The sequence below is a fragment of the Microcebus murinus genome, chromosome 25, assembly GCF_040939455.1.
Source record: "Microcebus murinus isolate Inina chromosome 25, M.murinus_Inina_mat1.0, whole genome shotgun sequence".
NCBI lineage: Eukaryota > Metazoa > Chordata > Mammalia > Primates > Cheirogaleidae > Microcebus > Microcebus murinus.
In genome coordinates, this window is record NC_134128.1 from 4966786 (window position 1) to 4979400 (window position 12615).

Consider the following 12615-nt stretch of genomic DNA (forward strand, 5'->3'; position numbering starts at 1 on the left):
ACAGAAATATTTGGTAAGCTGCATGGACTCTGGAAGAGTAACATCAAAGCACAATAATTCTTCTAGGTTTATCTGGCACTTTTCCTTGATGAGAGACATCAATCAGTTTAAGATGATGAAAATGTCCTGGAAAGGTGCAGATAAACTCTATTAAAGCAAAGATTAACTTCCTTGGGCTTCTTTTGTCCAAGATGAACACATACGTGAAAGCCATCAAATCCCAATGCTCTACTCTCTGTGCAACAGACAATATTATAATAGTAATCACTAATTTGGCCTCCCAAGTGCTTCTGACCTTTTGAGAAGTGTCCTACATATCAGCCCTAAGTATGCTGATCACTAGAAAAGTCTATCACCCACTGTAAGTTATGAAATTGGAACTCTGGTTTTTCCCTCGATCTGCAAAAGATGGTTACCATGAGTCAATCCTAAAAATAAAAGTCAACCCTCAATACTCAGAGAAAGCTAATGTTCTACACTTGTTGCGCTATGAAGTAGACCCTCAGCCATGGTAACTTTTAGGTTCTATCCTTTACAAAACCCTGCCCTAATCCTCCCTCTATTCCAGTGATTATCCTAGTCTCTTTGAAATCCTGAAATAATTAGTCTGGGGTCATCCTGGGGCATTTCTATTTTTTCACAAGATCCCCTAGTGACACTAGTGTGTACCAAGGGTCAATACACTGATCTCTCTTTAAATTCTATAAACATAATGCACATTATTCAAGTACTATAATAGCTGAATACTCTGGAAATCTCCGTTAGATAGCCTCAAAAATTTAATAAAAAAACAGAATTTTATACTTCCCTCTGATAATGAATAAAAATAAACTTTAAAGAAACATGGATTTTCCCCCCAAACCACACTGCTTACTTTATTCCTCAAAGCTAATATCCTACTAAATTGTGTTAAGAGAATTTTTTACCCTAGCAACTTTTTCAGTGACATTTTACTGGAAAATTTATAAATTATGAAAAGCAATTTTCTATAAATTGTTATCCATTATAATATATAAATTAAATACATAAAGTTTCTGAAACCTTTGAATGCAAAAACATGGAATGAGATTTATACTCTAATGAGTAATGCTAAAGAGCAATAGTACAGTGATCTGTGAACTATATTTTTGTTATTCTTGTGAACTATATTTAAAAACATAATTTAATGACTAATCACTGCTCCAGTTAGTAAATTATTACAGTCAGAAAAAGTCCCACCAGTTAGATAGAAGCTGTGGGGGGGGGGAGAGTCTAAAATTCAATAATAAAATCTATAGGATAATGTACTACCCCACAAGATTATTTAGACACATGCAATTTTATCTACTGATATCCATAAAGCTAACCTCTGAAAATAATTCAAAAGAGTGATCAAATTTCCAGTTTATGGATATTCTAATATTTTTAGATTTACCTCTAAAAATTTACTATAAACTTTATTATATTCACAATATGAAATTAAATTTTAAAGTCTCAATGAAAACAGTGTATTCTTTAAATTAGAGAGGTAGTTATAGAAATCCATAGGCAGTGGAAGCATTTTAAGATAGCTTTGGCCGGGCGAGGTGGCTCACGCCTGTAATCCTAGCACTCTCGGAGGCCGAGGCAGGCGGATTGCTTGAGGTCAGGAGTTCCAAACCAGCCTGAGCAACAGCAAGACCCCGTCTCTACTATAAATAAAAAGAAATTAATTGGCCAACTAATATATATATATAGAAAAAATTAGCCGTGCATGGTGGCACATGCCTGTAGTCCCAGCTACTTGGGAGGCTGAGGCTGAAGGATTGCTTGAGCCCAGGAGTTTGAGGTTGCTGTGAGCTAGGCTGACGCCAAGCAACTCACTCTAGCCTGGGCAACAAAGCAAGACTGTCTCAAAAAAAAAAAAAGAAAAAAAAAAAGATAGTTCAAAGCAGCAGTATCATTTTAATCTTTCTTGGGGAAAAAAGTAGAATACACATTGTTTCATCTCCCTCCCATTTTAAATTGTGGCCAAAAAAAAAAAAAAGAAATTAAAAAAAACCATAAACTGTGCCTCTACCATTATTTAATAAAATTAGATAGAAAACAGTGGGTAAGTTTTACTTAATGTGTGAATTCAACTTTATTATTATAGAAGTATGTCCTAAAAATTATAATGATATTTAAGGTAAAACCAAAAAGGTTTTAGATTATCTTTCTTTTTCTGCTTTTAAAAGACTCCTTTGTTATTGTGTTATTTTTTTTTTTCTTTGAGACAGAGTCTCACTCTGTTGCCTGGGCTAGAGTGCCATGGCATCAGCCTAGCTCACAGAAACCTCAAACTCCTGGGCTCAAGCCATCCTACAGCCTCAGCCTTCCGAGTAGCTGGGACTACAGGCATGCGCCACCATGCCCGGCTAATTTTTTCTATATATTTTTAGTTGGCCAATTAATTTGTTTCTATTTTTAGTAGAGACGGGGTCTCGCTGTTGTGCTCTTGCTCAGGCTGGTTTCGAACTCCTGACCTTGAGCAATCAGCCCCCCTTGGCCTCCAGAGTGCTAGGATTACAGGTGTGAGCCACCACACCCAGCCTGTTATTATGTTATTGATATAGTTAAGAGCCAAAAGAACTAAACTCTGTCCTCTGTTGCAGATAAAGTCTTACTTAATGAAAATTGTGAAAATATAACAAAGGGCACAACTTTTAGCAGTATAGAAGAGATAAAAAAAAAAAAACTGTTATAAATCTCCTAAATAGATATTACTACAGAGATGAATACCATCAAACTATCTGGCAAAAAACTAGTCCTTTTTATATATTTTCTTTATGTTCAAAGATAACTTATTTAAGATTAGCAAATAAAGATTTTATAACTTCTGATCCATGTCCAACATAAAAGTGGTCCTCTATAAAAAGGCTTTAAGATCATCTTTAATTGCTTTTTCCCCATTTTTTCCCTTAGTTTTCTATTCCATTGTAAAGGTAAGATCAATTTTTAAATCTTTGATTTCTTCATAAATCTGTCCCTCAAACCAATACCTTGGATATACTTGAAAGAGCTAGTTAATAAGGAATGAATGCTCTTCTTTGGCAATTAGCAGAGAACTAAAAGCATCCTTATCTTATTCTGCTTCTGAAGGAACTATGCATTCACAGAAAAACGCTTGGTACTAAGAAGTCCAGTGATGGCACTATCTCAATTTATGAGTCAAAACTTGTATGAGCATATTGTTGGACAGTCATGTTGACCATTTCTCCTAAATAAAAAGTTCCAAAGCAGAAATGTTTTCCAGACCATCTAGGTACTTCTCAGACTCCAAAGTAAGGGACACAAATATTTTCAAAGATTTTTATTCCCACACATCCTCCAGAAGCTGACTACAGAGAAAGATGTGGAAAATGAAAAAAATAAACAAACAAAATAAAACATATCACCACACTGTGATATACCTTAACGAAAAAAAGCACTTTAACATGAACAAATAAAGCCCTAATAAATTCAATAATCTAGATTCTATAGTATAACATACTACCATCTTCTTGCTCCTTAAAACAAAGCAGCTAATTTGTCTGATCACAAAAGTAAATTTTTTTTATTTTCTTCTATGAATTATGTTTCCTACCTTTTTCATTTCTTCAACATATGCAATCATGGCTTCCTCTTTGGTCATATCACCCAATGAATTCCAAGCATCCCTAGAAATGAAAATATCCAAATAACAACAGAAAGACACCTGATGTTCAATTGCTCAGAATACTATTTATAGTTGATGCTATATAGGGTCATTTATTCAAAACAAGCTCTCCTTAAAGCCATGTTATGTTTCCAAAGGATCCCTTTAAATGTACCACCTTGAAGAAAACTATAACAACAAATAAACTGGAAAATTAAACAGTACTTAAATAAGTACACATCTATATATTAATAAGCTATCTATATATTAATAAGCCACAGAGACTATAGACTATTCACAAATACTTGCTAAGAACTCTTTAAAAGTTTTTACATTATTATAAAGAACAGTAACAGAAATGAACATCTTAGAAGACTATAAATTGTCACAGGCATGTTTAAAATGAACTTAAGTTTTGGTTAAAAATTTCCACGAATTAATTTATTTATTTATTTTAGCTTTTTTTTTGAGACAGAGTCTCGCTTTGTTGCCCAGGCTAGAGTGAGTGCCATAGCATCAGCCTAGCTCACAGCAACCTCAAACTCCAGGGCTCAAGCAATCCTGCTGCCTCAGCCTCCCGAGTAGCTGGGACTACAGGCATGCGCCACCATGCCCAGCTAATATTTTCTATATATATTAGCTGGCCAATTAATTTCTTTCTATTTATAGTAGAGACGAGGTCTCGCTCTTGCTCAGGCTGGTTTCGAACTCCTGACCTTGAGCAATCCTCCCGCCTCGGCCTCCCAGAGAGTGCTAGGATCACAGACATGAGCCACTGTGCCTGGCCAAGTTTTCATTAATTTAAATACAATTCCAAGGCCGGGCGTGGTGGCTCACCCCTATAATCCTAGCACTTTGGGAGGCCCAGGCGGGGCGGATTGCTCAAGGTCAGGAGTTCGAAACCAGCCTGAGCCCAGCCTGAGCGAGACCCCGTCTCTACCAAAATTAGAAATAAATTAATTGACCAGCTAAAAATATATGTACAAAAAATTAGCCGGGAATGGTGGCACATGCCTGTAGTCCCAGCTACTCGGGAGGCTGAGGCAGTAGGATCGCTGAGCCCCGGAGATTGAGGTTGCTGTGAGCCAGGCTGACGCCACGGCACTCACTCTAGCCTGGGCAACAAAGTGAGACTCTGTCTCAAAATAAATAAATAAATAAATAAATACAATTCCACCGGACAAATTTTTATGGGCAAAAAAAATTTTTTTAAATTAAAAATTTAAAAAACTATTTAAATAAAAGCCCAACTTAAACACTTTAACTAAAAGTGAAAATGGTTTCTTACTTCTAAAAGAATGAAAATGTGAGTGACAGAAAATTTTTAAATCCCTAGATAATAAGAATAGTCCTTTCAAACTTTTGCCTGATGTGAAAACCTCCCGTTTTTTACAGTTTCTGAAAAGGAGTTTAACTCCACCAAGATCAATTCCAGGGGAAAAAAATGTGAAGCAAATAAGTAAATTTTCTTAAAATGGAGAGATTAAATAACATATTGCTATTTCATTTAACCTATTATTTTATGATTATTCATAAAGATCTTAGAGGAAACTACAATATTAAGAAATCTTCAAACAAGCTTATGGCACTTGCAGTTCAGGGTGAAGAAAATGAGCACCAAAATGCTTGGTGTTCATGAACTTGGTTCTATCTGAGCAAAAAACAAAAACAAAAAAAGCATGGCTCAAGGCCAGGCGCGGTGGCTCACGCCTGTAATCCTAACACTCTGGGAGGCTGAGGCAGGCAAATTATTTGAGCTTAGGAGTTCAAGACCAGCCTGGGCAAGAGTGAGACTCCGTCTCTACTAAAAAAATAGAAAGAAATTAGCTGGACAACTAAAAAAAAATATATATATATATATATATATGTAAATATATAAATTAGCCGGGCATGTGGTGCATGCCTGTAGTCCCAGCTACCTGGGAGGCTAAGGCAGGAACATCGCTTGAGCCCAGGAGTTTGAAGTTCCTGTAAGCTAGCCTGAGGCCACCACACTCTAGCCCGGGCAACAGAGTGAGACTCCGGCTCAAAAAAAAAATAAAAATAAAAAAAGTGTGGCTCTTAAAACATGCTTCAGCAATCAGCTGAAGCATGTACTTTGTTCATAAAGTACAATCTAAAACTGACTTTTGTTCAACCCCATTAGGAAGGAAAAAATAGGGGAAAGAAAATAAAAATAGAAAAACAATATAAAAATAAATAAATAAATAAAATTGACTTTTGCCAGACATTTGTAAAGTCTTCAATAGCATGTAAGAATATTAGGCTGGGTGTGGTGGCTCATGCCTGTAATTCCAGCACTTTGGGAGGCTGAAGCAGGAGGACTGCTTGAGGCCAGGAATTCAAGACTAGCCTGGGCAACATAGTAAAACATGGTCTCTACAAAAAATAAGAAAAATTAGCTGGGCATGGTGGCATACACCTGTAGTCCCAGTTACTTAGGAGTTAGGATCGCTTGAGCCCAGGAATTTGAGGCTGCAGTGCGGCTATGACAACACCACTGCATGTGCATGCCAGCCTGGGCAACAGAACAAAATCGTCTCAAAAAATAATAATAATAATAATATCAAATGTTAGTCATAGTCAATTGGGAAAATAGTACAGGTATCTCAATAGTTTATAATTCTTTTAAGGATATTTAAAAATCTAATTTCTATTTGAGTACAGTGGGTCAGAAGTGAAGGCTCATATAAGTTAGTGTGCCAGTACCTGAGTCATAGTTTTAGTTATTTATTATCTTAAAGGCTCAGAGCAAACAATGTCACCTGACAAGCAAACGTCATTATTTTTCTTGGCAAGTAAAAGAGACAGTTAAAGTTTGTTTCTTTTTTTTTTTTTCTTTTTTTTTATTTCAACATATTATGGGGGTACAAATGTTAAGGTTACGTATATTGCCCATGCCCCCCTCCCTAAAGTTTGTTTCTTTAACTTAGTCTGGAAGTTGCTTTTGGATCAAAAAAAAGAAAAACTCCATAAAGGGAAAGATTAACTGGAAAATGCTTTTTATCTTAGATACACCTATCCCTTTTGGTTTTATTATTCTCCTCTCTTCCCTGAGAGTTTCCTATTTGTGTAGAATTTTAAGAGGACCTGGAGGATAAAAACTGTACCCAGTACATATGATACTTTATACACAGAATAATATATAACCACATAAGTGACAGTCATATGAATTATGTCATTAAAAATTAAAATTCTTTCATAGTGCATATATAAAATTACCATTTATATCTTCCAATAGGATCCCAGAATGCAGGCCTTGAAAGTTTACAGGGTCCTTCAGTTGCCTGTTTATAGAAACTATAGAACTTAAGCATCATTTCATTTGTTGGCTGGAACGAACCTATTGGAAACATACATTAAATATACATCACTTAGGGAATACAATTGATAATCTAAGGTTATAAATTAACTTGGCTATACTAATAATGATTTTATATTTCATTAATAGTTCAGATAATAATTTATTTCTACCTTATAGAAACAAAAGTCATGGCTCTGTTGCTTGTTCCTTCAATTTAAAAAACACTCTAAGATTCTCAACTTTAATAACAATGCCTAAGACAGTTCAATAAATAAAATAACAAATGAAAAAACATGCTGTAGGTACAACCAAAATAACTGGCAAATGTCACTTTAAAAACAAATATGTTCAAATGTAGATTAATTTATTACACAACTGTAATAAGGTATTTTTATTCAAAGTTTGTGACAAATCAAAATCAACTAGCATAAATGAAAAAAGTACAGGTATACTCTGCCAAATTTCAATTTCTCAGTAGATAAGGAACTTTGGGCTAAAGCCAAATAGTAGAAAAAGAATTCATCTAAGATAAAAGAGATTTCTCATTTCCTACCTCTGAAGTTTTGAAGACATCGATTTCTTTGAAGTCTTCATATATATTTCTAGCATATCTATTTTTTCATGTTTAAAACTTTCAAACTGTATGAGCAAGTCCTATAAGTTACAGTACTATTAATAATAGTGAAAAATTGGTATGTTAATAATAAATTGGTTTTATAATAAATAGCTAAATAATTATGATATACACATATAACAGGTTATTTACAGTATAGCTATAAAAACTTATGTTGCAGAAAAATATAAATAATGGCATTAGAAGTTTCATGATCTATTATAAAATGAGAAACAAAGCAGTTAAAAACAGCATTTATGATGCACTTTTGCAAAATAAGAATTTATATACATTAAAAGTACAGTAGAAGTATAAATAACAAAATGTTAAAAGATGTTATCTCTGGATAGTAGGTGTATGGATTATTTTATTTACCTTTTGGCTTATTTGTTTTAAATATATTTTAGCATCAGTGTGTATTACTTTTATAACAAAAATAACAAATAAAGTTAAAATTGTAAAAAGATATTTTTAAAAGTTTGTAAATTGCATAATAAACAGATAACATGTAGTAATCAAAAGCTATCAGTTTATAAAAGCTGTGGAAACTACCACACAGACAAGCTGAGACCTGGTGTTTCAGGTTTGGCAAGAGTGTATAATTAATTCCAAAATCACAATAATAATTATCTACATACTATATGTACATTTATAAGTATCTATCAGATACTGTGTTTTAATGATGTCCTTTCTACGGCAGAGGGGAAAAAAATGGAGAAACCACAGTTAAAAATGTTTACCTGCCTACCACACCCGTGGCTTAAAGTAATAATTGATTAAAAAATGGTTATCTATTTAAATGACACAAATATAAATTTCAAACTTTAAAAGTTTCATCTCAAAATATGAGGTGAAGTCAACCAAATAAGATTTGAAAGTGTATTGGCTTAGGTGAATGCTATACACATTATGCTAGATTAAAAACAAAAACTGGAAACATTTATTGAATGTATTCTACGTGTAAAGCAGTAGATAAAGTAAGATGTCTGTCCTCAAAGTACTCACCCAGAATATATCTGATATATATGTTTGAAATATTACCTAAGAATTTAAGTTTCTAAAGGCCAAGGTGATACCAAACAGGATGCCATAGGACTCATTATCATCTTTGGCTTTAAATTAAGATTAAGCAATAAGGAGGCCGGGCGCGGTGGCTCACGCCTGTAATCCTAGCTCTCTGGGAGGCCGAGGCGGGCGGATTGCTCGAGGTCGGGAGTTCAAAACCAGCCTGAGCAAGAGCGAGACCCCCTCTCTACTATAAATAGAAAGAAACTAATTGGCCAACTAATATATATAGAAAAAATTAGCCGGGCATGGTGGCGCATGCCTGTAGTCCCAGCTACTTGGGAGGCTGAGACAGAAGGATCGCTTGAGCCCAGGAGTCTGAGGTTGCTGTGAGCTAGGCTGACGCCACGGCACTCACTCTAGCCTAGGCAACAAAGTGAGACTCTGTCTCAAAAAAAAAAAAAAAAAAAAAAAGATTGGGCAATAAGGAATAAAAAGCAAGATCTTCTTCACATAATAGTTCAGAATAGACCAAACGATTTAAAAGTCATATTATAAAAATATCTAATAATTCATTATAACAAACTTCTGCTTCTATTATTATCAATTTAGTTTCAGGGGATAACAGTACACTGGATGTTGTCTAACACAGGTACCATTTGGCAGGGTATCTTAACTTTGCAATACCTTTCTAAATGTTATGCAAATACAAACTGCTTTTTTTTTTTTTTGAGACAAGGTCTTGTTCTGTCACCCCTGGGCTAGAGTAGAGTTGTGTCATCATAGCTCACAGCAACATCAAACTCCTGGGCTCAAACAATCCTCCAGCCTCAGCCTCCTGAGTAGCTGGGACTATAGCCACATACCACCAGGCCTGCCTAATTTTTTTTTTTTTTTTTTTGGGAGAGACGGAGTTTCACTCTTGCTCAGCCTCTACAAACTGTATTTTAATTTATATAGGTTTCCTAATAAATGGTATATAATGTCACTAGAGATAGTGGACCAAAGACATGAAATTTAGCTTCACCAATTTTCAAAAAACTATAAAAACGTGTGGTTTAGGAGAAAGGGTGAATGTACTACTTACATAAAACTCAGAATCATGCCTTTCTAAATTGGGTACTTAAAAAATCAATACCTAAATAAGTTCCTATAATATTTCTTTACCTTTTGTTTATTTTCTTATCTTCAATTCCCAATATGACCTCTACCAATGAAATATTTGAAATTACATAAGAAACAATATTTTGTGCATATTTGTTTTGATAACTTTTTGGAAGCTGCACTTAATGAGTTTTTATTGAAAAACTTATGTTGAATAATTATTACTTAGCCAAATGATGATTAATGAAAACAGAGACCATGACATTAAATATTATAGTAAAATATCAATATTGTAGTCAGTTAGTTTTAATAATACAACTCTGGCATAATGGTACTTGAAATTATTTTTATAAATATGTTAATTGTGAAAAAAATTCATATAATGCAGAAAGATATGGATTGAAAAATTTAAGTCTCCCTCCTTAAGCCTCTCCACTTAGAAGAAAATATTTAAACAATGACCGAAAATCTGTCAACATTGGTCAAAGACATAAAATTGCAAACTCAAAAAGCTCTGCAAACCATGAACAGGATAAATATCACAAAAACCACACCAGGTAGTCAAATTGCTGAAAACCAAGATAAAGACAAAAACCTTGAAAGCAACCAGAGAAATGACACATTACATACAAGAGAACAACTCGAATGACTTTTTTCCCCAGCTGCAAAGAAGGTCCAATATTAGTATAAAAAAAGAGAACATTATACAATGGAATAGCAAAGAAAAAATAGTAAATATATACTTATTTAAAATAAAAAGAAATCATTTTTCAAATGATTATAGTTCTTTCCTTTCTCTCCATATCAAAAGTTTTCAAAAGGCTTAAATAGTAGAGTTTATGAGTATGCAGCACTAGGCATCCCTACCCCTAGATTTTTTTTAAAACACACAAATCTGCAGTCATTAAGTGACACGACTTTTGTTTTCAACAATATAAACTACTTAAAATTTGGATACTATATTGCCTCTGGCTTACAAGATTAGAAGGCAATTATTAATTCATATAGGATACCTCCCCTTCTACTACATCCCTTTGAACACAGAGAAAAGTAGGCTAACAAAGCAAGACTAGAACTAGAAAGAAGGTTAAAGGAGGTAAGATTTAGAAACTGGGGCTTCAAGCCTCTGCCGGGTTTCTTCAGCGGGGGTCGGTGCACGTACCATTTTTCGGCAAACTCTGGATCACCTTCACGGCCGCCTCAAACCTGGTTTCGTGCACGGATCTCGTGTCCGCCATCTCCAGCTGCCGGCCCCGGTCCCCGGGTCTGTCGGCGGGAATCAGGCAGCAGCAGCACCAGCTTTCCCAGGAGCCTGCATGAAACTGGAACATGCAGCGCAGCCGCGATCAACAAGCCCAGCAGGAGGAGGATCAGGAGCGCGGCTGGTCAGTTCCCCTTTGCCCTGCCCTATCCAGGCCACACAGATCTAGGTGGCCCGGCTGCTTCCTCCTCCCCTGGGCGTGACTAAGGCCGAGAACCCGCAACGACAAAAAACAACTCACCGAGAGGAAGAGCATCTCTAGCAGCAGGCAGAGCGGGGCCGGCCGCCGGTGGCCGCGGAGCCGCTCCCCCACCCGCGGGACCCCGGCTGGGCAGCCACACCCCCCATTCCGGCGGAGTCCGTCTGTCAGCCGGCGCCCCCCCGCGGCCCCGCCCCGCAGCCCCGGAGGACCCACCGGCCGCCGCCGCGCAGCAAGCCCCACCCACCGGCCCCGCGGCCGCGGCGATGACGCGCGCGGCCGTCGGCCCAGAGAAGGACCCGGAAAGGGGGGAAAGAAGACGACCTTCCGAGGGGCCACTGCCCCGTATCGGTCCGGGAAGGACCCTGTGCTCCCTTTTGTGCAGACAGGGGAAACCGAGGCCAGAAGGCTCTGTCCCGGCAGGCGGAGCGCGCTGGGGACGAGGGTTGGGTTCTGCGCCGGAGTCTTAAGCACCGCTGGGCAAGAAAGTGACTCCGCGGTCCCCAGCTTCTGCCCTCCCTTAGCTTAAGGCGAGAGGAAGGCAATGGGGCTTAAGCAAAGGGCTTTAGATCCTCGGGCGCGCACCTTCAGTCCTGCCATTTACGCTCTGTGCCCTAGGGCAAGTCACTTAGCCTCTCCTTTGGAGTGGCAATCGCTATGCTACCCCGAAGGGTAGAGGAAAGGATTAGGGATATCGGATGGAGGTGCTTAGCAGTCCTTGGCCCGCAGGTCTTTCTTTGGCAGCTTTCGCCACTCGAGCCAAGGACGTCCGAGCAGCAACCAAAGGCGAGGGGAGGTCGCCGCTACTAGACCGGGCGGGGGGCACCTTCTCCACCACCACCCCGTCCGTCGAGCCCCGGGGAGCCGGGCACAGCCCCCCTCCGGCTGGATTTAGTACAAGAACGGGCGTGGGGGAGGGGCCGACGAGGAAGCATTATGGATTGTCAGCCTGGAAAGCGGAGCCCTGGGCCTTCACCTTCCTAGCGCAACCCCCAGCGTCCTCAGGCATTTGGGAAGCGCCCCAGGCCCATGGGGGTGGGGGGCAGGAGGTGACATAGGTTGTGACGGTGAAGTCCTGCGGTCTGGAAAGCTCAAAATCGCCTAGTTGGGAAAGTCGTTTTTGTCAGCTCGGGATGGGTCAGGAGGGTTACTAGCACAAATCTAGGCGCGGACCATAAGTTACTCTTCCCTCTGAGCCGCGGTGCCGGCATTTTACCTTGGTATTGCCGGGCAAGGCCCGTCCGGTAAGGTCCCCGACGCCCGCCCCTCGCCCTGCCCCGCGGCCTTGTGGGAAATGTAGTCCCCCTCCGGGCGCTTCCGGACTCCTTCCCTGGGCGCCCGGCGTTCCTGCCATCTGTTCCGGTTTGGCTACTCAAGCCAGCTGACGCTCCTGCTGTGCGGCGGAAATCCCTCCTTCCTGCTGGGTTGTACTTTGGGCTCCTTATCGAAATACTACATCCGCTTCTAGCAAAAGGCATACTGGGTGGTGTGTCGT

The 12615-nt window shown here is 38.5% G+C and overlaps 1 protein-coding gene across 4 annotated transcripts in view; it reads right to left on the bottom strand.

Moving 5' to 3' along the window:
• ACBD5 (acyl-CoA binding domain containing 5) overlaps positions 1 to 12412 on the bottom strand; it is a 42266-nt gene extending 29854 nt beyond the window's left edge. For 2 of the 4 annotated variants that reach the window (XM_020284204.2, XM_075997681.1), the window contains exons 1-4: positions 11163 to 11309; positions 10823 to 10982; positions 6857 to 6977; positions 3584 to 3656 (exon numbers count right to left, since the gene is read on the bottom strand). In XM_020284204.2, coding sequence (XP_020139793.2) covers positions 3584 to 3656; positions 6857 to 6977; positions 10823 to 10982; positions 11163 to 11177 — 369 coding nt within the window. In that variant the 5' untranslated portion in view covers positions 11178 to 11309. Of the gene's footprint in view, positions 1 to 3583; positions 3657 to 6856; positions 6978 to 7491; positions 7593 to 10822; positions 10983 to 11162; positions 11310 to 12336 lie in introns of those variants that run through there. The other 2 variants (XM_075997682.1, XM_075997683.1) reach the window with 2 other exon arrangements.
• Positions 12413 to 12615: the final 203 nt, after the last annotated feature.